The sequence below is a fragment of the Helicoverpa armigera genome, chromosome 4 (genome assembly GCF_030705265.1).
Source record: "Helicoverpa armigera isolate CAAS_96S chromosome 4, ASM3070526v1, whole genome shotgun sequence".
NCBI classification, from domain to species: Eukaryota; Metazoa; Arthropoda; class Insecta; order Lepidoptera; family Noctuidae; genus Helicoverpa; species Helicoverpa armigera.
In genome coordinates, this window is record NC_087123.1 from 3,153,351 (window position 1) to 3,179,139 (window position 25,789).

The 25,789-nt window shown below is 35.5% G+C and overlaps 1 protein-coding gene and 1 long non-coding RNA gene across 2 annotated transcripts in view; both read right to left on the bottom strand.

Moving 5' to 3' along the window:
- Positions 1-25,789, bottom strand: part of LOC110380985 (cardioacceleratory peptide receptor) — a 52,156-nt gene that overhangs the window by 14,424 nt on the left and 11,943 nt on the right. Inside the window, exons 2-5 of the mRNA XM_064034513.1 lie at positions 4,770-4,909; positions 1,659-1,794; positions 1,118-1,221; positions 171-264 (exon numbers count right to left, since the gene is read on the bottom strand). Coding sequence (XP_063890583.1) covers positions 171-264; positions 1,118-1,221; positions 1,659-1,794; positions 4,770-4,877 — 442 coding nt within the window. The 5' untranslated portion in view covers positions 4,878-4,909. The remainder of the gene's footprint in view (positions 1-170; positions 265-1,117; positions 1,222-1,658; positions 1,795-4,769; positions 4,910-25,789) is intronic.
- Positions 13,213-16,152, bottom strand: LOC135116849 (uncharacterized). Its single transcript, XR_010276421.1, has 2 exons — positions 15,116-16,152; positions 13,213-14,263 (listed from the first exon to the last, which is right to left on the bottom strand). It is a non-coding gene; the product is annotated as an uncharacterized LOC135116849 (long non-coding RNA).

Below are 25,789 nucleotides of genomic sequence, written 5' to 3' on the forward strand. Positions count from 1 at the left end.
TAGTGATTAGGCTCCTGAAATTCACCCGTAAGATATAATTGGTATAGGTTGATGAAGAAGTTCAAGATATTTTTATGACGGTTATCAAGCAACTTTAAGCGAGCGCACTCGCGTAAGTTTAACTTAATATCTAAGGATACCGCAGGTATTATATCGGTAAGAATACTCACAGCTGCCCGTAAAATTCATAGGATGCGTTATAGCATCACACCTGTCCACGCTGAGAGCAACCAGGACATATGTAGAGGAGTACGTCACCACACCCTACAATAAGCAGTCTTGTTAATAAAATATGCTTGGGAGATAGTTCACTACGAAAAACAAAGGAAGAACCACAGATTTTCATCTTAGATGACAATTTTATTTATACTCGGACACGACTTTTTATAAGCTAAACTTTCTCGCTAATTTGGTAAATTACATGTGTAAATATTCATAAATTTTGCCGAATATAAGCAGCGTGTAAAGTACGACCAAACTTATGCCATCAGGTCTTATATAACCCTTTTTAAAGTTAATACTACACGATTAAGTCGTCTAATAAATCGTATCTTGTACGTTTAACATGCGTTCCTCAAAACAATAACTAAACTATTGACAGACACACTATTATAGTACGAAACACGTGGAGTTACTCGTGTAACTGATGGGGTATCATCCTTTGTAGTCGACACTCCGCTTTTTGTATACCTCTGCACGTGATTGCCTTATAGCCTTTTATAATATTTTGATCTAGATCTTGTTACTGCGGTGGTACATTATGAAAAATATCGTTGGAAGTTTGTGAAAAATTGTGAAAAACGAAATTTATTTTTCATTCAAGAGCAGTCACCTTCGATTGGCAATCATTTAGGTACATGAGGTATGCAGCCACGTAGTAGCAGCAGTTTTTTTATGACTAAACAAACTAGGTATGTACAAAATATCATAGCCTAATTACCGTTATATTTTCTTATAAAACCTAATTAAATAATTTAACGGATTCCACGAAACATCTCAATCAACACTCAGACCCCATAACTCCCTACAAGCAAAAGCTCTTCAAAATAAAACCTTCTCAGAAAATTATTTCTCAGAAAAACAGTTAATTAACGTTAATTAGTTTCATGTACCGTACCTGTAGATACTTCATCATTTTGCACGTGATGGAGCCGGCTAGCCATGTGATCGTGATTCGCTGGATGAGGTCAGGTAACACGCTTATTAGACCCACTAATAAATCTGGAAAATTTTCACCCTGTTAGTTGAAGGATAGGTGAAGCGGAAAGTTGGGGTAGTATGTGGAAAATAATTTTTAGGTGGTAGGTTATAGTTGTGATTTGAAGAAAATTGTAGCTGTTTTGTACATTGCACTGTATCGTATAATTAATGACAGTCTACTATGACTTGTAGAAATATACAGTCGTTTTTGTTTATTAATAATATAATCCAAGTGTATATTAACTTTTACTTCATTTCTCTTCTGAGCTTTTCTCTGTTTAAGCACTTAAGTTACAGTATAATTTTAAATGCAAACGATATATTTTTTGTGAAAAAATCAAGTTCGAAGTTTGCTTAGGTATATCATCAAAAAATGGTTATGGACTTCGGAAGAAACTCCACAGATATCATACTCTTCGGATACTCCACAGAAATTATGGTACAGAATAAGACCTTACCTGCAATGGCCAGTTGCATGATAAAGAAGTTCATTCTGCTCTTCCTTGACTTTGTGAGGAGTAAGGCCAGCACGACTGTCGCGTTGCCAGCCACTATGGTCACCAGTAGCATCCATAGAATGGCCAATTGTGCTGACTGTGTGGGAACAAGATACAAATATAAGTCCTTACTAATACTAACATGTTTCGTTAAAAAATCTAGGCATAGTTATGTCTTGAAATAGTTGCTAATGCTTGTGCCATACATTCCCATTGGTACTGTCATTAGATATTAAAGTCGACAGCACGGGTCTGTCGCAAGTCGTCGGTCACAAGAGACAGACACTTGGGACAAGATCTTAGTTTTAGAGCGATTTGACAGTAGAAGGTTTGCTGCATACATTATGTCGCTCGGAAAAATAAGCTAGCGTGAAAAAGCTTTGATGAGCAATACAATTTAAATCAATTTAATTTTATAAAGTTACATTAAGAATATTGATATTGGCTGTCAAATTGGAAATGAAAATACAATTTAACTATTGTCTAATATTATAACGAAACTTCTAAATCATTCACACAATAAAATAAGATCATAAGTGTAAATATCTCGGCTTATTTCAATTTTATTCATAGCTTCAAACTACTATATGAGCTGAAATACGTCGTCTGAACTTCTATAATATCGGGTCTGAGTATCAAAGTTGTGCAAATTCTTGCAATATTTGGTGCAAATAGTTACTCCAAGTAATTTGTAGTAAACTGCATCGCAGTTTAGGTCTCAAGTGTCTCACGAATTTGAATGTTACAAGTATAGAAATAAGATATAAAATTAAATGGCATGCAATAAGCTGAGTGGAATTTTTGATACTTATATTTCGGAGTTAAAAGTTTTAGTTTTTTTTTTAATTATTAACCAATTTAATTCAAAAAAACGAATAAGCTATTTATTTATTTAAATTTACAAATAACTTTTAAAATAACTTAATAATAAATATATATACAACATACAACTAACTTATTACCTAATATATACACTTACTATAAATAAAAATATTTAAAAAATTGCATCAAAAAACTCCTCCTCATCGCTGCCCACCGGGAGTGTACCCAAGAGGCTGGCAGCATTGCCACGTTGGATGGCAATGCTTACTTTTTGGCCAAAATAAAAACCAGCCCTTGGGTCACCTGAAGTGTCAGCAAGTCGCTTAGCCATATCCTTATATAGGAGATGAGCACTTGGACCCCACGGCCCGAGGGTTTCAACTCCAAACGGCTCAAAGGTATAGTTACCCACCAGGGTACTATATTTGCGCCGTTTGAGGTCCTCTGCAGCCGCAGCAGCGGAACCAGCACATCGCGCCGAGCTAGGAAGGTGAGATGGTGCAAGAGTATCGACACAGGTCGCGTCCCATACTAAAGACCTACCCATCTTCCACGGGAACAACGACATACCGTCTGGTCTCTTGCCATCGTCGCGTACCAGACCACTGGGTTCTAATAGGGCTGGAACGCCGACGGCAACAAGAGCGCGACGGATTATGTCATTGATATTCGCATGCCGTGCAAAACGGCCGGCGCTGCGGCTACATGACAAGCCGTGGTGTCCAAGGCTGCTGACAGCTTCACCACATGGGCAGCGGTGAGGAGAGCAACACGGAGCACCCAAACGCAAGCAAATAGCTAGCCGGAAAGTGGTGTCGTCAAACAAGGTGCCTATGTTTGACGACGGAAGTGCCAGAAGCCATAAACCCGACTCCCATTCGCCCACAGCCAGAAGGCGCGCTCGCTCTGCAGAAGAAATTGACGTATTAATCAGATTATTCCGTGTAGCTCTGCAGAGCGGCTCATCCCACTGTCTCTGAGAGGACGGGTTGACGGGTAGATCAATATTCGGGCAGGTGATTTTCCAAGCCTCTACAGCCTCAGCCAGGCATGGTACCTCGCAATTGACCAGTGTGGAAGGGAGAATTTTCCTGGTCAATTTCTCAGTACCACGGACGGAGGATATAAAGGCCGGTAAACTTAATATAAAGTTTTAGTTTAATTTTTTGACTTTTTACATGTTCTTTATGGTGGGTTTTCGTGTCTTATTTGCTAGTCGTAAAAGTGACTTTTTTAGGTGATTCGTCAAAAAATCACATTACAAGTCAACCGGGTTTTATTCATTTATGTGAATGACAAACACCAATAATAAAAGTTTGCGAAACAGAGCTTTTTATTTTACGCTTTTCTTTCCATTTTAATCAAAGTTCACTTCACAAAATGTAAAAAAAGCAACAGTTCAACGAAATAGAACCTTTTTTAAACAACATTTTCTAAATGATTCTTTGGCTTTTAAATTAAGACAGTCTTAAACAAATTAGAACACAGAGAGTGAGTCTAGACTCATACTTTAGCTAGGAACACTTCACACAATTAATTGTGCACTCCACGTTAATGAATTTCACTGATTAGTTTCTTACCCGTACTTTTAATTAACCAACTCAGTGAAAAATCTGTTTCGTCTGAAGTGTTCAAGGTCTTTTGAGCAACGCTTTTCACGTTATCCAAGTTTTTATTCAAGTAGAATTACAAAGTGAACTTAGAAGCGAAAACTGAGATTTTACTTAAAGTTTTAACACTTTAACAGTCCTATATTTTATGTTGAACTCGAAAACTAAATTAGAGAATGTCACCAAGACCTATTTTATGTTCTCACAGTCAATTAAGTTTTCCCTCTAACCGTCTCTCGCTCATTGGTAACATATCGCGTTCATTTGTTATTATTTTATTGCCCTGGCATTTTGACAAACCATTAGCTTTAATGACACACGATTTGATGAGAAAATTCATTAAGAAAGTGTACTTAACGGGGTATATGAAAACAAAAGAACATTAAGGTAACCTAAAGTTTAAGAAGTTTTAACAAATAGGGGTATTATAGTAAAGTTTGATAATAATATTAACTACCAATGGTAGAAAAAGTTTGCAAACGAATGTTGTAAAACTTGGTGTGGTTGAGAAATATTTTGGTTATAATTAGAATAAAAAAAAGAAAGAAAAGAGAACTGTCCGCGGATTTGAAAAACTTATAATACATGATATTCATAGCAGAGCCAAAACCAAAAAAGTACAGAAAGTATTTTTGTTTACCTGATAGAAATAAAACTTGTCAATAGTCTCATTTCTAGAGCTATTCCTATAAATAGTTTCATTGTTGTCGATCCAAAAGCTGCAGTTGTAACACTCTTTATCTCCCATGATGCTGTGTTTCACATCTTGTTATTATGTACCTGAGGACAAAGAACATTACCTTTTTATAATAATATTGTTTTAAATACGGTATTAAATAACAAAAGTATTATTTCTAAAACAATCATAGAAATGTTGCCATTACATTAAAAAAAAGAACCGCGAACTATCGAATTTACAGATATGAAAACCAAATCCATAGACGGAGCGTTTTTGTATTAAGAATGTTGCATGCCAGCAATGTTGTATGAGAAGGCGTTCTGGGGTATTAAATACTCTTTGATTGGATCTCTTTTATATCGTTCTATTTACATAGACACAGAGGTAGCATTGAATGCTCCCTTTTGCAATAATGTACCTACTCTTATGACTCTTAAAATTTCCTCCAAGTTTGTTTTAATACTAGGAGTCCCTAGTATTAAAACCAATATTTATTTATATGCGATTTCGTTCTAAGTTTAATCTTCTCACTATCCCAAATTAATTTTGTATCTTTAATGAAATCTTTGATAAAAGAAAATGGATACAATTAAGTCTTCAAGCATTGTAGTGCTGTAATGATAAGTATCTAGTTTATAATCCGTTCAGGACATTTTATGACTGTCTTTGTATGTGAAGGGGTAGGCATGGTTCTCTTAAAATTTGAACTTAAATGCAAACTAGCCGGTTTTCCACGGTTTCCCCCACGTCCTGTGGGAACTTTTGTTCCTGCCGGGATTACTCATGGTCTATGTTACTCGGGAAAAGTGTAACTTTCTTATAGTGAAATAATTTTTAAAATCCGTTCAGTAGTATTTTAAGTATAAAAAAAACAATAAAAAAATTAGTATAGATAACATTTTGTGTACTTATGATTATTATTGAAATATTTAGAAAGGACTGTACTGATGTAAAACGGCTTCATTGCCGGAAAACTGTATGATCTCGTAATTTTTGAAACATTTCGGTAAACACAGAAATGGTTAAAATATTTAAATAATAAATTTGTACCTTCTTAAAATAAAGTCTTAAACGTTTATTTAGTAGAACTGTAGGTGGCAATTAGTAGCGTAACGTTGCCTTCCCCGGCGTTAGTTAACTCTTATTTGTTTTGTTAATTACAAAAATATGTAGTTATATTTTTAAAAAGTTTTTGCTTTACATTTTGACCCTGCTCGAGTCACATAGCTAGAATTAATTAGAGTCAAAAGTAAATATAAATAAACAAATGTACATTTCTCGTTTTAGTATATACCTAAAACAATTTTTTTCAATAAAAGTTTTCGACCATTGTATTGTAGATATGTAGTGATGATTGTTATTTATTCAGATTTTGGGTATAGGATACAATAATATTTATCAAAATCGAAGTTTAATTGCTTTGTTGAACAAATAAACTATCAGTTTTCCAAAACAACTTCATAGATTTGTTTATTTACTGTTGGATATCAAGTTTCTGACATAACCAACTAATTAAAATCTGTGTAAACGTGAGTATTTTCTATTTAAGTGTAAAATTATGTAGATAACATAAATTTTCTTCAACCTAAGTTAGCCTTTTAGGCAATTATTATCACGATCTTTGAAGTTTAAAGTATTCTTTGTAGTTAATTTTCAAGTCATTTTAATGAATAGAACAGATTTCATTCTTCACAAAACTTTTCTTCTTAGGACATTTACCTAAATTAGTTCTTGTCAGATTCAGACAAATGTTGTCATAACTCTTTTGTAACTATAGTAAAGAATAATTAACTGGAAAAACTACCAAATTCTTAAAGCCACAATAAATTCAACTAATATAAGATGACAATTTGAGCTCTAAATAAATGAGAAAACTTTTGTCACCCAAGAAGACTTCATAAACTTATCCTATAATTTATTTGTATACCCAAAAAGTAATAAATAATACTAGGTCTATTTTCGTAACAGAAAGCAAAGTACTAGGCGCTCAGAATCTCGAAGGAGCTTTCACACATAATGGCCATTCGTCACTCGTTATTGAATGGAATACTAATGTGACCACGAAATAAAGTAAACAAGGATAAGATTATGGACAGCAAAATGGCTAGAGGTGCCATAACGGAAAATCTCCTAAGAAAGTAGTCCGCCAAAATACGGATTTGTGGGTGACGGGGAACGTTACTGTCTTCTTCCTTTCACGACTTGTTTGGACCTGATCTTTTTTATAATACCAAAAATCGTTGACAGATGTCCCAAAGAACCCGAACGCCTCGTTAGACTTGTAGCTGATCGTTTTGGTCATGCCTACCGTACGTATTTGACCTAGAAGAAAGCGCATGACCTACCTGCGTTATGGTATCTCCGCTCATCTTTCTTTACTCCATGGACGAGATAGAATTCGTTATGGCATGATTTTATTATTTTACTATGAGTCCTACATTCTGTTATTTGTTTTAGGCGTGTTTAGGAATTCGTGAAGCGTGGTAAAGCTATGTTTAATGAATATTTAGGTCTGTTGTTTTTTGGCAACAAAACTATATAAATATCAAACTAAATGTAACAAAGATATGCCGAAATGTAAGTACCTACTTTCTCAATTATATAGCATCTAGGTACTGATAAAAATCATTAGACGTATTGTGCTTATGCAAGGCATGATACCTGTAAGTATGCAAAGTTTCATTAAAATTCCTCAGTTAGTTTCTTTTCACACCTCTTGGTTAAAAAGTTACTTTTAGTAGCAGCAAAAAAAAAACATCATCATCCTCCGAGCCCTTTTCCCTATGTTAGGGTCGGCTTACAAAAAAAAAAAAACAATTTTTCTATATTATTTCAAAGATAAAATTTACTTAGCTATAAAAAGTAGACTTAGTTAAGAAACCTTCCAAAAACTAAAACATTAAAACAAAATATTCTTAGTACAAAGTAGAATAAAAAGTCCGAACTCAGTAACTGGACCTAAATCAACTTGATAGTCTTAGTTAACATGTTCTCGTAAAGCTCGAAGCAATTTTCCAACAACTACAAAGATAAACTGCTAAACTTTCCCCGACACTATGACTCCTGAATAACCTATAAAATGGCTCCTTCATCACAACACAGGTGTTCTCACCTCACCCCAGAACCTTGCCTTTGTAAATTAGACTTTATTTACGAAGAGTGGAGGTACATTTTTTCGTGTATCGCAAAATAAGTCGAATGCAATCAATCAATTGGACAGCGATTCAATTGGTATTTGAGAAAGTGATCTAATTTATCAAAATTTATCCGCGAGGATTTAAATTAATGCGCCCTTGGTTACCCAGGTGTGGTTTAGCACTTTGATGTATTACCCCTCAGTATCGGCTTCAGATTAGTGATTCGCAAACGACTCTTCAATTGCTTTAACAACTCCCGTTCCAAACTTTTTGCGGAAGTATTGGTATTTCGGGTCAGATTAATTGAAGGGAGATTTTCTATGTAATCGAATTCAAACTTTATTTCTGGGCGGTTTGCGAACCTTTGGAAGTCGAAATTAAATTGGTATAAACTTTTTGTTGTGAATACCAGTGGAGTTACTTTAGCATGGTTATTAAATATTTGGACAAAGTTGAGACATACTCAAAGGACTTCTAATTGAATCCCTTGAAAGCAAATAAGTTTGTTAGCACTTTTATATCCCAAACGGTCCAATTCCCGTCACCTGTGCTGTCCAAACAGAAAGGCAAAACAAATGTTAGTGTTTGAGAAAAGGAAAAAGTTCAGTAGTTTGGCAGAAAGGACCTTGGGGGACCCCTTAAATCCTTCTAATTTCCTCCGTGTGATTCTTTGTGGGAAGAAAGTAAATAATGATGAAGATAATGTCGATTGACGAGGGGACTCATGCACCGTTTGTTACCATTGTTTTTGCAAATGACAAAACCTTTTTGTCCTGTCATGAATTCAAAGTCGAAGCTTTGAAGATGGGTTTAAAGATGTTAATGAGATTTTTAAATGTTTTTTTTTTGAAGTGACATGGAAGCTTATTGCAATAATCTTTCTTATCAGTAGATCTGTGGAGTGTAGCTTCTACAAAATACTAGAACCCACAAAGTTTGAATGTTTAGTTAAAGACTAAGCTCAGTCCCCCTAGAAACAGAATCTGAATTCGTAGCCAAAATCTGATACGCCAAAACAACTAAATTAAATGAAACGTCAACATAGTATTTCCCTTCGGGGTTTTTGTCGGATTGTGTGTGCCTCCTAAAATTGGCAGGATTTTGTACCACGAATAACTTTCATTATTTATTTGGTTTGATAAAGCTATTCTGTTTCTTGGCACAATACTAAGGAAACTATGTATAAGAAATATTTTCTATGTTATAGTGTACATCTGATGAAAAGTTGCCTCCCTGTCAAGTAACGCAACAGCTCAAATAAATATGAGTATTTATGTTATGTTTAAATGTGAAGCTGAGTCTTTGGGGTTTGTATACGTTGTGGGAAAAGGGTAAATAAGATTTCGTGTATGAATGGAACATATTAAGATGTCCGGAAATAACTTTGACTTATATTAGGTAGTTAATGATTTTAAGTTAGTATAGTTAAAGTTATAGGAAGTGTAAAAAAAACAAAGTTCACGTAGGAATCAGTCTGCTGGAAAAAGAGAACTTACTTGGCGAGCATCTATCTATGACGTCAGACAAACTTCGCTAGAATTCTACAAACTTACTGCAAAACTTGTTTTCTGCTCTGAAAACTTCTTAAATATCCTTATTTTTAGACATTTTGACAAGTACATTGAGAATGGGAAAAATATATTTCATGATATAATGCTATAATTTGATTGCCATGTGAATATGAGCAGGAGGGATCGTTCATAAGGCAGGGAGTGAATCAGGAAGAAAAACGGAGGATTTAATAAAAAATAAGAACAGATGCTGATAAATATTCACAAACACAAAAACCAAATCTATTAGAACATGAATAAAACTGTCAGTTCGAATAGATAAAGACTACGCATTCAGATAGATCTGTCTAAATGGATAATGGATACAATTGTTTTGCTACCCAAACAACCTTGTCAGTTCACACGTCCATACCAAATAGGTTTGACGCAGATATCAATTCGTTTGAACGTTGCAGAACTCGTTTAAAAAAAAAAAAAGAAAAAAAAAACTATCGCCGAACGAATTGGATTTCGAATTTCGAAACGGAGGTGAAATATTTTGTCGTGTGCCGTATTCGATATCAAAGCTATAACGCGTTTGAATATGGAACATGCGTTAAGTTTTTAAACGTATTTTTGTGCCGAATTTGAAAAGACAATAATTATTTGTCTATGGCTCAGATAAAGAGAGAGTATCACTTTCAGGACTTTTATTTGGTCCTTCCCTGATTTATACACGTGGTGACCATCTAGCTTAATTTAAAAAGTGACAAAATAAAGTAAAGGTACAAACAAAATGACATTGACCTGGCAAAAATGAAAGTCACACAAATACCTAATGATTTATCGCAAAAGAACTCTTTAGAAGCACAATATCCGGAGCTGAATGAACAAGCTTTGTATTATATAATAAAAAAAATGTCGCGTCTCAAAAGAGGATTACGCCAGATTTGCGACTGAACTTTTCTTATATTTTGTGGCAATTTCACGTAATTGCCTCGTATTTTTGCCATTGACAGAATTATATTTCTATTTAGTAGATATATTTGTTGGATGTTCTTAGTCTGAATTACATGGGAAAGTAGTTTGTAGGGAAAAGTCATTTAGATAATAAAAGATGAATGGTTTTATATGGGAAGTTAGCACAGAAATATTCATCAGTTTACCTACTGCTGAAATCTAACCGACGTTTGAGATCGGTTTTTTTTCTTAGAAAACGACGTGTTACACTGTAGGTACAAGCAATAATTTGAAAAATACTGAATTAAAATCTGAAGAATTTTTTGACATTCAAAAACTGTTGAGTTTCACTTTTAGGTTAGCATTAACCAGTATCCTATCAGTGAATTTTAATTGAATTAATCAAAGCACTACATACCATAAATTGTAATAACCCAACATAATAGATAAAGTATCAACTTATCCACCAGGGAGAGTATAAACTTGAATACATTTAGGTCATGGAGAACAAAATGACTAGCGGAGGTGCCATAACGGAAAATCTCAAGTAGCGCGCCAAAATGCGGGTGTGAGGGACAAGGAACGTTACTGTTTTCATCCTTATTGCGTAGTAAGTATTATAATAATAGTCTGTGCTTACTCGCCTTCTTTGGACCAGACCATTTTTCATTGACAGATGTCTCAAAGAACCTGAACGGCTAGTTAGTGTACTTATAACTGATTGTTTTGGTCATGCCCACTGTACGAATTTGACATAGAAGAGGGCACCCGACCTACCTGCATGATGGCATCTCCGCTCTTTTCAACTCATAACTTTCTCCGTGATTTAGACAGAACACAACCCCGTCTGGCTGGCTGAATCAACTCCTGATAAATGAGTGTCTATCTGCTGATCGAGATAAACTAAATGTATTTTAAATTGCTTTGAGATTATTTTCTGAATTGTTTACTTACTTTATTTAGAAGGTTTGTGACTTGTTTCTGATGGGATCTTTGATCTGCAAGTTAAAGTTTTATCTTAACCTTGTAGTGACACTTGTGTTAGACTATAATTAATAGAAATATTGTTTTTCCTTACTGATTATGATTTTCGAGACTTATAATTTTAATGACGAAACCGTTTTAGAACTGTATCCTATTCTGATTCAGTTATATTTTTTAAGATTGTTTTAATTGTATCCATTTTGAACTAGTCTAGTAATTACCTTTATAATAAAGTTATAAAGGATGTGAATGAACAATAGTTTATAAATCCACCGTATTTGTAAATAACATTATTTGATACAAAATAATAAGTACAGAAAGTGAAGATATAAACGTTTACAATATTAATTCCAACTGGAACACATCCTTCAGTATTAAGATCTTCTATTTTCAAAAAGTTTTGAAGTACCTCCTTTATGTTCTCCGTTAAACTTTGAAAACTCTTCAAATTCATTAGAATATCTTGAATGAAGAAGCTTTTGATTCGGTTTAATTCGTCGTGAAAACGTTCAACGTTCATTGCGTACAAAATGCTCTTTCTCACTTCAGTTAGCTTTTGTTCGTAACTTCATAAATAAAAAAAATCCTTTTATTCCATGCAAAGTCCATTTAAAAATATTCACCAATTTTGATCGTCTCTTCATACGCGTGGTTAATTTTCCTAAATAAACTACGATAGCTGTCTGCCATGTTTTAATCCGCATTTATCCTAAAAACTATTTCCCGCAACCGAAGATAAATTATATAGTCTACACTTGTCTCCAAGATGAAAAAAATTTCCATGCCAAATTTCACTCTAATCAATTTAGCCATTTTACAGTAACAATAACTTACATTCACATTCATAATATTAGACCAGATACTATCCTTTTTTACCCCAATCATTGTCTTTATTCATCTCACTTGGCGGGGATTTGTTCTAACAAATTCAATTTGTGTAAGCTGCTTTACTGAAAGTACGTAGGGAGCCTTGAACCTTGGTTCAGTGCTTGTTTAATTAAGATATACGTTACCGACTTGGCATTGAGACCAGTTAAAGTGTGATACAATGGAGTGGTGATCTGACTGTGTTTAGGGTAAAAGATGTAGCAAGTGTAGTTTCTTTATGTTTCTTTGGAATGGAATAGCCATTTTTTGTTTAATATATTGACATATTAAAAACAGTTGTACATAAACTACCGTTGTCGGTGAAGAAATGTTGAATTAAAAAAGATTTTCCTACTTCAGAAAATTTTTCTCGTGTGTTATTTTGAAAACTAAATTTTAAGAAATTGGGAATGAGTCCAAGTCTTATGTAGGTTTGTGAATTACTTAATATGTAAGAAGACTGTGGTTGTGCATTCATTATGAAAATTTTGGCTTATTTTGGTTCTTTCTATGTATTTTCTTCTTTTGTTGCAAAATTATAACAATTCGGAGTACTTCACAGAATACATATAAAATGGTTAGGTACGATATTTACCCTACACTATTCTCACTTTATATATCTCAGAATAAAGTCCTAAAACTACAATTAAACACTAGTTTTATTAAACAAAATTATAGGTAGAACGTTCGCGTCTGCAATTAGAGGGAAATTTCCATAATCTTATGTACGCCCAGTCGCCCAGTCTACAACAAAGGTGCACTAATCGTAACGTAGTCTTAGCTTGGTTGTTGCGAAAGAGTCGTAACTTTGAATTAAAATGTAGGGTTAAACTGGGCTAAGTAGTACTTACTGAAGTGTGGATTAAGCTGTGTTTAGTATATGTCGGAGGCGAACATCAGGATGGCACTATCGTCCGACATCAGTTAGGGTAATGAAGCAAAGAGATAACTCAAAGAAACTCAAAATTCAAACGAACTCAAAAGTCAAACGTTTATTCAAATTAGTCAGAACAAAAGACAGCCCCCAAAACGCCCGCCCTTCGCCACTTCCTATGTGTTTTGGCTTGGGGAGAAGAAGTGGCGGAACAAACTCCCCAGCAACACATGTCTGTCTGTTAGGTTAGAAGAACCTTTACACTTTAATTTCAAAAGACACTTTACACACTTTACAATATGGATCTACAACAGTACTACAACACTAGGCAATAACACTAGGTACACTACACGTAACGAAAGGCAGTATCGAGATGTGCGCAGCACGACGACTCGACCAAGACTGAGCTCCGCGGACGCCACGCCGACCACCACTACTCTGCCAAGCGCGCCAAAATGTTGTTTCACCGGAAACGCCACCAGAGGGCGCGCTTGCGTGACGTTTAGTGTCCGTACTATTGACAGTCTCCGACACGGCCATCCTGCGTAGACCCACGTCCTCGTGGGTTAATCTGCAACAACACAAACACAGCACAGTATGCACAGTACAACCTCGGCCACTCCTGACCACTATGTAGCACACTGAACAAAAGTCACACAGATCCATCTGAACCACAGAACCACATAGGGTCATAATTACGCCACACAGGCTTATTAATATCGCTCATACTTGAATGCCACACAGGCTACCAACTGCCACACAGGCTCCTAGCTGCCACACAGGCTCCTAGCTGCCACACAGGCTCCTAACTGCCACACAGGCTCCTAGCTGCCACACAGGCTCCTAGCTGCCACACAGGCTCCTAGTTGCCACACAGGCTCCTAGCTGCCACACAGGCTCCTAGCTGCCACACAGGCCAGTCATTGTCAAGTTTGTCTGATCAATCTAAACATTTTCAATGCAATAGAATGCTTTCACCTTGTGCGATGACATGCGATGTCCTGGCCTGCCGCAACTCATACGGCCTCCACGACAAATCCGGGGGAGGATGACGCTCCAAACAGCAACTGCAGCGCACCTCGCCCGCCGCTTGACTAGTGGACCTCGTCCTGTTCTCCAGGCTCGGTTCACCTTAGATGTTATCTGTTAAGTCAGAAATGGAAAGTGCTTAGGCATCAAATATTGACAACATATGGGTCAGCAACAAACCTTCTCGATGGTAAGACCTAAACACATGTTATGGGTTTTAAGAATAGCAATCACCATTTAAATGAAGAAACTAGTTACATTAAATTCTAAGCACGAAATCAAAGAAAGATCGAATTGCTAGTCAGACCGAACTTGTAAATTACAAAATCATTACAGCTACGGTTGTCATTCACATCAACGCCTCCTACTCGATAGGCTTCACAAAACCGTCGTGTCCCTTAGCCGAGCTCTCAGCCCATCCTGGCCTCCTAGGGGCCACAACCACAACCACAGTGACATGACACCAACTGTACCACAGATGTATACGGGTCTCTTCCTGGTCACCCCGATGCCGTCACACAGGCCAACGAGTCTCTTCCAGGTCACCCCGATACCCATCATAGGTACAGCTTAACACAATAAAAACAACAGTACCGCAGACTTTACACAGGTCTCTTCTTGGTCACCCCGATGCCATCACACAGGCCAACGGGTCTTTTCCAAGTCACCCCGGTCTCCATCATTGGTACAACTTAGCGCAACGAAATTACAGAGTTGGTGAACGTAACACTTTACCAAAAATCTATCGTCTGATGCACAATTCAATCAAATGACGCAGAAACTGAAATATTCTAACTTTAGGATATTGATGAGATCAGGTAACTAATAATTTTAAACTCTGGGATCAAACCTGTGAACCTAGGTTTCTGATTATCTACGATTCCATCAATTAATAAGCGCAGTGGTAGCGCAATCAACGAGACTGAAACTGTCTCTCAAGTTTATAAATGTCGTAAGACAAATAACCTCAAAATAAAGCAAAAATGGATCGGTCTCACCGGGTTTCCACTCAACACCTCAACGCGCATGACGATGCGCACATCGCTATGGCGCGCAGTACAGCAAGGCTTTCGCGGACGTGAAGCCACGTAGATGCACGAGCACCAACACTCCGACCTTACGATGACACATCAGGCTCCTGGCAGCTGGGATGCTCCGCAGTAATTTTGTCGCCAGATTGCACAATAACCACCGTCATTGTTGAAACATGAAAAAAAGACAGATTCGGTTAATTTTCTAGCATACCCTCGATAACTAGCTTGACATGTAGCAATGGAAAACGATACCATTACCATAACCGTGGTTACCATACTTGTACCTTTGCTGAAATTCTTAATAATTCTTCTACTACAAACTCCATTTCAAATTATCGACGTTACATTTTTTTTTGTCAATGGGCAGAATTTTATCTTCGCATGGCGAATTCTTAACACATGTGGGCATTCGGATTACATCCCACTTCTGATGTCGGAGGCGAACATCAGGATGGCACTATCGTCCGACATCAGTTAGGGTAATGAAGCAAAGAGATAACTCAAAGAAACTCAAAATTCAAACGAACTCAAAAGTCAAACGTTTATTCAAATTAGTCAGAACAAAAGACAGCCCCCAAAACGCCCGCCCTTCGCCACTTCCTATGTGTTTTGGCTTGGGGAGAAGAAGTGGCGGAACAAACTCCCCAGCAACACATGTCTGTCTGTTAGGTTAGAAGAACCTTTACACTTTAATTTCAAAAGACACTTTACACACTTTACAATATGGATCTACAACAGTACTACAACACTAGGCAATAACACTAGGTACACTACACGTAACGAAAGGCAGTATCGAGATGTGCGCAGCACGACGACTCGACCAAGACTGAGCTCCGCGGACGCCACGCCGACCACCACTACTCTGCCAAGCGCGCCAAAATGTTGTTTCACCGGAAACGCCACCAGAGGGCGCGCTTGCGTGACGTTTAGTGTCCGTACTATTGACAGTCTCCGACATATATATAGTACCTATATCTTAGTGAATATATAGGTACGAGTATTTTAGAGGAGGTCGTAGATAAATGACCGAGGTTGACCGATTACAGGTTAAGTAACGCTTGGCGCTTTCGGTTCGGATTGGTGACTATTGGACACACTCAGAGACATTTGATGTGTCTGAGTGCAGTGCAGTGCAGATTTTCTATGAGAATCTGTCACTAAGAAGTGACTTAAGTAATCATTAAATGTCTCTGGGTAAGTATGTCATGACGAGTTCCCCTGTGTTAAAGAAGACTCATATTTTAGTCCCGACTGTCATTGGCACGCCTCTGTTATTTGTTACGGATAGTCAGAATGCTGGACAACCATTCTTACTAAGAAAACTTAGTAAAGAGAGTTAGATAGGCAGTAAGCCAATATCCACCTAACTGATCTCAACATATCTGAGATGATCGGGAGGTCTGGCAAATGATGGTATATGTAGAGGTAGATAGGGCCAAGTATTTGGGAATAACTAGTGTGGGTAATAAAAGGCAAGGAAAGGCCATTTTTGTGGTAGATTTGCGTTGTTTATGGAGAGTGATTATATTAATATGGCTGGGTGTTGTAGGTCATAAGTGCCTGATATTGTTTATGAGGTTATAAAAGTATGATACTGTAGGTATGTACTGTATATGTGTTAAAAGAGTGTGTAATCATAATGTTATTATAGTTACTGAGAGCAAAATGGCGTTCTTCAAAAAGTTTGTTAATACGTGATTTTGGTAAGTAGAAAATAAAATAAATTAAAATGCGAGATTAATTTAAGAAAATATCAATTAAAACACTCATTCTTGTGATCGTCAATACTTTACCCGGCTTTGCCAAAAATAGGATAACAATATTCGTACCTACTACGTATGTAAAATTATCTAAAATTCTGATAATAAAGCAAAAAATTTACTATTCTTCACCCTCGGTCCTCTTTATTTAGCCCCTAAAGAAATTTATCAATGACAAGACCAGTTACTTTTTGGGATATACCTATCATGAAGAAAAAATATTCCATTGTTTTAGGACATAGAAGATTACCTACTGGTTTCATCAAATAATGATTTAAATAATCCACATGATAAAGTATATTACAAAGTGAGGGATAGCTTTAAAATGAAGCAGTAAAAGGTTTTAGTTTTGCTAAGCTTTTACTTTAAATTAAGTTAGTTTATGTTTAACTTAAGTTCTTCTTTAAATAATTTGGCTTTAACTGCTGCGCGTAAAAAAAATTGGAGGGACTTTATCCGTATAACTCGAAAGGTATTTGAAAACGTTCCTGAAATAATTCACAGTTTCAAGCAACTTAATATTTTTATTTCTTAACACTGATTTACTTATATCCTTACTTTTAGGCTGAGTGTTGCCTTTTAACTCTACATCTGCTAAGTCGATTAAGATAAAATTGGCCTGCACATACTTAGATGGTAGTTTGAAGACAGAAATAACCTATTTTTCCGGATACAAGGCGTAGGTCTTCTATCGAGATGCGAACAAAATCTAGTTTTCAAATAAGTATCAACATCAAAAAACAAACTTAACAAATAATAACTTAGATGCCCGACAGATAAAGAACTGGCGAAAACTAAGTCCATTATATTTTGCCTAACTGTCAGTTAGTCTGAAACTTGGTACGACTCGTGAATTGTGACGTCATTGCTCCCGTTTGGTTCGTGAAAAGGTATCAAAAAGTTTACGATGGTAAGTTAAGCTGAGAATATTATTTAGGTAGGTATACGTAGACAGTTACAGCCTTTTAAATTGTAGCTATTTTGATTGATCTTTCATAGATTTTGCTTGATACAGGTAAAACTAGCTTCCGCCTGCTGTTATTCAACTACTTAGTGGATCCTGATACAATCGGACTAATACTTCTTTCTTGAGACTACCTCATTCAGTTGAATAAAAAAATCATATTATTTTTTCTTTATATTTTAGTGTGGATAAGAATTATTTAATGTTAATAAAAAATAAAAAAATAGTAATGTTACTGGGTAGGTAGACCTTTTATGGGTTTGGATGTCTGAGACAAAGATCCAAGTTCGAGAATCACCATAATTTTCGGTGTTACGCAAAGCCTATGGTACCTGATTCACCATAATGTTCGATGAAATAATATTTTAAGCTCGCACCAAGAATCTCAATAATCACTCGGAAATGTTCAGTTAATCAGAAGAAAGCTTCGACGTTATTATTCATAGATATTGAACATTGATTAATGATACCCATTAATTAATTTCCCAGTGCAATATTTGTTCTAGAGGTATTCGCTTTGTATAAACGACTTGATCTCTAATGCTGACAGTGATGAAGGGCTAACGTTTGATATTTCATTAATTGAATTCCTTTTTGAATTTTGAATGTCTGTTATTTGAGAAGGTTGGAATTATAAGTTGTCAGAATAGAGTAGAGTCATGTTGTGAGGAAGGTTTTGAGCATGAACTTGGACAGATGTAGGGGCAGAGGACGACCAAAGAAACGATTTATGGATTGCGTTAAATTCGATATGGTATGAAAATGTAATTTGCGAGATGACGGCAGATAGAAGATTATAGAAGCAGAAAACATGTTGCGCCGATCCCTAATAAAATTGTGATAAGGGCAGGAAGATGATGATGAATGAATAGAGAAGAGGCTAAGTATAGATATTTTGTTGTACGAAAGCGGGTGAGTCAACTTGTGCCTGTAAATGTATGTGCATGGTCTTAGTATGACTCTGCCACTCGGCTAATACTGAGCACTTTCAAACTCACGCATTCGAAGGCAATGTGCAAGTAATTTATGCATACAAGAATGGCTCCAATGCTTTATATGATAAAACATCTATAACAGGCGCAAAAGCCGATTTATAGCAAGCTAAGAGGGGTTTGATATACCTATATATTGCAGTGAGCAGAAATAAATACAAAGGAACAGTATTTATCCAAAAAGTTTTTATTCAACTGCCTCGTTGGTCTAGCTGTCGCAAGTGCGGTTGCTAAGCACGAGGTCTCGGGTTCGATTCCCGAGACGGGCTGAAATCGCTTTATCACAAAGCAGCCCGAAGCCTAAAAGTTGGTGATTGATACACCCGAGCATCAATGTCGGTCCTGCGCCTGATCTCTCGCCGGTCGTGTCGGATTGCCGTCCCATCGGGTTATGAGAGTAAAGAAACAGTGAGTGCACCTGTGTCTGCGCAAATGCTTGTGCTCTATAATATGACCTGTGCATTTGGCTAATCTCCTTACATGAGAACAGCCGCAGTAGCCGTTAATCGGCCATGGAGGACATCATCCAAAAAGTTTTTATTATGCGGAAACTTTATAAGTTGCCAATGCTATAAACCGTCTACTCTTCATCCGTATCTCAATTTACACCACCACAGAAATACAAATTATGAATTAAGTTTAGCTGATGTTAGGAGAATCCTACTAATTTCGTGAGTGATATTTCGGCGCTATATAATCCGGCGTTCTGGGTCGCTAAGTCTCATTTATGTAGGTATGTCTGTATATCTGTTGAGTAAGTTCCTTGGTAGGAATGTGGCATGTATGCTCGTGAAATCTCGAAATTGAAATAGGGGAGAAAATGTTGCGGATAGTAATTAAAATACGGTGGCGAGACTTGAAGTACCTTTTAAGTGTTTTGAATGAAATAATATTCCTATAGCAGTTAGATTAATTAGTTGACGACAGATAATTTTCTCGTTGAATATAACTCAGATATTTTTATATTTCTCTCTACAAAAGTTTAAAGGGTTTAAACGTGCCTCAATAGAGGAATTCTAAAAAAAAAGGACATTTTGCTAATATTACACTCGGATCTTCTGTTTCCACATTCAAAATTGGATCAAATCGTGCGTGCAGCGCAAGACTTCAATTGTTATTCAAGTCAGAAAGCCGAGTGTTACCGAAAATACACGAGTGCTACCGAACATGTTACATTATGACTGCAAAATGTAGGGACAGTGCATGGAGTAAGGTAAGACGAGCGGAGATGCCGTAATGCCGGTAGGTCAGGCGCCTTCTTCAAGATCAAATTCGTACGGTGGGCATGACTAAAACGATCAGTAACGAGTGAACTAACGATGCGTTCTGGTTCTTTGAGATAACTGTCAACGATTTTTGGCAATATGAAAAATGGTCGGGTCCAAAGAAGGCGTGTAATGGTGAAAACAGTAATCTTCCTCGTCCCCCACTCACCCGCATTTTGGCGCGCTACTTTCTTAGGCAATTTTCCGTTATGGCACCTCCGCTAGTCATTTCGTTCTCCATGTTATATTATGACTGCAAAATATAGGGACAGTGTCACTGTTTTGTGTAGCCATATTGTTTGTGTAACCGATATTGTCTTGTATGAATAGAGCCAAAATGGTATTGATTTTATGTTCTCAGTTTTCATATAAATAAACAGACGAATCTCAGAATCTCTCTTAAAGTTCTCATATAAGAACACAGGACGTACCCTTACCTAACAAATTAGTGTTGCATACCAAAAATAAACATTTTGCTAAAATGATCATGAGCCATAATTAAAAATATTTCAGCGCAGAATTATTATTGTCTAAAAACAGCTTCTAGATTATTATCTATTTACAACTGAAGTGTATGAGGAATTTTAATGTGCCTTCACTTGCAACAAGAATAATATAAAATCTATTTATAGTACAACCATAAAAATTTCCAAACCTTCTTACAAGTCTAATAAAGTAATAAACATACCATAACCATTGAACAACTTACAGCACCATTTTAAAATATTCCACAGAGAACTGATCTCAGATATATATAAAACGACAAATTGGATTTTTCAACGACAGTAAAATTCCTCTGTATGAATACCAGCCAGTACAAGATCGTTGTGGAATACACAATGAGGTGCAACCAGAAATAGGTTAGATGTCTTTGAACACTTATTGTATTGTATGAAACATCATCGTATGGGTAAAGAAAGAAAATCAGAGTTTTTTGAGTATATTTTTATTTGGTTACAAATTCTTTATCATTGTTATCAGCCTTTTTATTGTCCCTTTGCTAGGCTAGGTCTCTTCTGACACAGAGAAGGATTGAGTGTTAATCACCACACTTGCTCATTGCGGGTTGGTTTACAAATTGTGTGTTCAATATAGTAAATCTGCGTCCTTAATAGAATAGATGTTATTTATTTATTTTGTAATAATGGTCTTATATGGCGTACCTACTTATAAACACATTAACGCTGTTTTCATGCATTAACGTAAGTTTACATTCGTCAATAAATAAGAGATATAATGACCTTATTATAACAATTTTAAGTCCTGCTTTTACGACCTCTTCAGAAAATCACACAGCCAATAATTTCTATTATTTGCAATAAGATACCATATGATACAGTATGATTAAATATCTTCGTAGACTACTTTGTATCTACGTGTGCAACATTCAGCCATGCTAGACATTGGCAGTCACCATTTTTGCATTGCCTATTAATAACGCGAGATAAACTAGCAGATGTTAATAATTAATCTCAGTAATCTTTGAAGATATATTCTGATTCGCTTGCAGTAGATTATCATTTTAATCGGTTTTACTTTCTACGAATGAAAAGAAAACATGTTCGATTTTGAAATTAAAGCTACATGTCAAAGATATGTCATCGTTTTGTGTTCTATTTTTGAAAGAAAACTACATATCAAAAATGTGTCATCGTTTTTTTTTATTCCAAATTTGAACTTCGACTTACCTATGTCTAAAAAGGACGCGTATCAAAAAAGGTTGTATTATTTAACCTTGTTCAAGACACTCTTAAAATAGAGTTTTCTTAGTTGATTGGATCGTATTATTGCTCAGTTTTGTGTGAAACTAAATGTTATTTCTTGGAACATTGTATCACAGCGACGGAATCTTTAGATTAGTTTTTGTGCAATCTCTCGCAAGCTGGCTCTGCTGTGATTGTGGGCAAATTACTTCAGTAATGGATGCAAAAGGACCGAGTTTTTTGCTAAACTTTATTTTTAGAATGATGTCCCAACGAGTATTTTTTTTTTAATTCTTCTTGTATATCATCTTATGAAAGACCGTTTAAGACAGTATGATAAAAATATTAAAACAACAATTAGGTACTCATATCATTCAACTATAACGATAACATAACCATTTTCAGTTGTCGAATTGCCGATTTAACCAATGAGCGTAGCTTAACCAATACACGGCTGGTTATGATTTGGTTATCGTTATAGTTAAATGATGAAACTCACTCATAAAATATAAATCACTAATATTTCATGGATTTTAGCTAAAGTAGGTTAGATTAACTTATAAGATTCTCTAATATAGGTACGTGCGAAAGCATTGTTTTGAGAGATCACTATATATAGGGAGACAAACTTAATTTGTAAGATGATAACTATGGTATACATTGTGTATCTTTTGCTAAGTAACAAACCAGAAACTTTACATCTATATAAGTTTGAATCTTTACTTAAGTCTGTTTGACTTTCGAATAGTAATCTGATTGGAAGTGCTTATAAATTAAGATTAGGAAACTATTTGTAGGTGAAGCTAGGTAGGTGTTGAACTTAGAAATAGATATCCTACCTCTACCTAGTGACTAGATACTTAGTAGAAATTCTATTATAGGCAACAACTTCGTGTAACATATATTATATTGTATAATTTGGTGCTAGTATTTTAGTGACGAAATAAATCGTTGACTTGCTTGATCGACTTGCTAAGGCCACCAAAATCTTTTTAAAACATGGGTTAGTAAAAGAAAATTTCAAATATGTTTGGAATTTGAAGAAAATAATTCTTCAATTCGAATTCAAAAAGCAGACAACTTGGTAAACAATTCCAATTCATTAAATCATTTTCTATTTACCAACTAGAAATTTTAAAACGTGCTGACATATTGAACAGATAATTAACAATCTAACTAACTACATTAAACTAAGTTCTTATCACAAAAGTTTCATGAAATGTGACAAAGTTTTTACGACTGAATTACTGAAAGCCTGTTCTGACTACGAGTACTTTATTTACTATGTCTTCTTGTATTTTATTGGCCTATATAACTTCTATAATAATGGTAAAGTGTTGTAATAAATTTTATAGATGATGATACCCTTATGTTAGTTAGGGTGAAATATTAATGAAAATCATTTGACTATGAAATATTGTCGCATCTCGACTCTTGCTTAAGACGCCATTACAATTCCTTCTTGTTAAACACTGGTAATTAGGTACTCAGCTATACCCAGAAGCTGATCCCCCATAGTAAGGAAAAGGCTAGGCAGACGATGTTAAATGTTATAGAGTAATAGGATACTAGTGAGCTAATATCACTGGAACGGAACAAAAGTTATAATTGTTTGCCATTGTAAATCTCAAATCGTAAAACTGATGATGATGATGAAATGTCTTTGTTACATACTTGCAATAAATAAATTATTATAATAAGGTAGGTATTGTTAAATCAGGATAGAAAGTTTCGTCAACCAATCAAGCTTAACATCACATTTTGAAACCAGGCTTCAAACTTACATGGAACCATTATTTGTAGATACTTATAACTTACAAACATCTATTTCTCAGTATCACGGAGGATTATCTATAAACCACGCGATACAATTTCTACGTGAAACGATGTTCACAATGTAAGTTCTTTACATAACATTGGATAGTTCTGATATAAATAGAAACAGTGTTTTCTTACATAATGTCACAAATTCGGGACGGTCGGATTTGGTCTGAAACTGACACGAAATCCAGTGGAAATATCTATACGGAAACTGGTTTTGAGAATTGAACGACTTGATAAATTCATTTTATTATGTGTTTTTTAGGTTCTAACATTATAGTTAAGAAAATTATTACTTGTAAAAGAAGCTATAATAGTGGGTACCATATTAAAAAATGAAGTTTCTTGCCCGTTCTTCTCCATAGGAAGCTACTTTTGGAATGGGCAATAGAATCAAACTTAGTTATATTTTTGACGTTTGTGCTTGTAAAGGCCTAAATGTAATAAATGATTTGACTTTGACTTTGAAAGAATTTCGGATATGTGTTCACATTTTGGCAATGTGAGAGTCGAATTAGAAGAGTTTTAGGAAAAGTGTCGTTTTATTTAAGCAGATTTGGCAATGAAAATGTACGGTAAGAATTTTATACTGCTGCATATTTATGTTACTAAGTTTGCCAAGTCTGTTCATATTTTTTGATAGCAGTTACTACGACTAGCTGGTTCTTTCAACAAAGAAAAAGTTTCGTCATTTTACTACCACACAATCGTGATATTAAAACAAATTACTACGTCAAAGACATATCCTTATTCCTATTTACCGGATTTTCCTCAACATTAATTTATTATATAATTTTCCTTGTATATTAATTTAATATTGAATGGAGGTAGGAATATTTGGTGTAAATACAAGGTTGTTGATACAACACAAACGTAACGTGTTTTGTTTATCAGGGGTTACAAATCAAATCAACAGTAACTGGGTTTGTACGCAAGTGTTATACAGATAATAATGTATGATATAACTCGATGTTATAATTTGATATTCAGGATTTACTCTAATAACAATTTTACAATAATATTAGAGCCACAAGATACAAGCTGCGCTTAGTTTGTGGCTCAATGACAATGTTAGCAATGTGAGGTTACTTTTGCCAATGAACATTTTTTTTTTTTTTTTTATTGTCAGTCAAATGGAAATTAATGACCACAAAAAAATAGGTACCTACTCCTACAATTCTAGTATCTCCTAAAATATATTTTTGTAACATCAGTACCTATTGAGAATAATTTTCGCCGGAAAAACAGTAATGTTCCAATTTTGTCAGCAAAAATCTGTAAGACAAAAATAGTCACGTTTGACACAATTTTTTACCAATTCAATTAAAACAACGTAACCCTAGCACACAACAAAGCGATAAAAATAAACAGCTCTTTCTTTCAAGTAAAGAAACTAGGTAAGTAGGCCTTATAGATATCAAAGTCGACGCTCCCAATAAATATCTAGCTCGAATGTTTTTACTCAGCTCGTCAATTTCCATAATAAACGCGTTCTATACTTAGAGAACCCGCAGACTGAAGACTAAACTGTAGGCCAACAGTTTTTTTAAATTGATATTATATATCTACTTGTGTTATGGGTGCTAACACAACTGATAAACTTAACCTACTTGTATATTCTAAATATTCTTATAAATGCATATATTATAACACCCAGATTACAGCCTATAATTATGCTCAACACAATTTTTGATCGTGCTGGGAATCGAACTCGGGACCATAAGTTCGGCAGTCCGGTATGGTGACCATTGTACCTACAATCGTCAAAATTGATGATGCTTGCCAATTTCTTTAAAGAGAATTTTTCCAATCAAAGATTTCAGTCGATCTGATACCGGCTTAATACCTGATCTTTATAATGTGCGCACCATTCATCTTCATACTGATTCAAGAGCCCAAACAAACTACCGGCCGACTAAAAGTTGGCAGTATGCGGGACTCGGGCGCAGTTTAATTTATGCACGAACCTTGTTTTGGAAACAACGATTTAGCCAATCCACGGCAAAATAAATAGGAATATTATACAGTGACTGAATAATTTTGACGTTATATCTAAATTATTAGGTATCTTCTTGGGTACTTAGTTCCTTGTTTTTGCTCC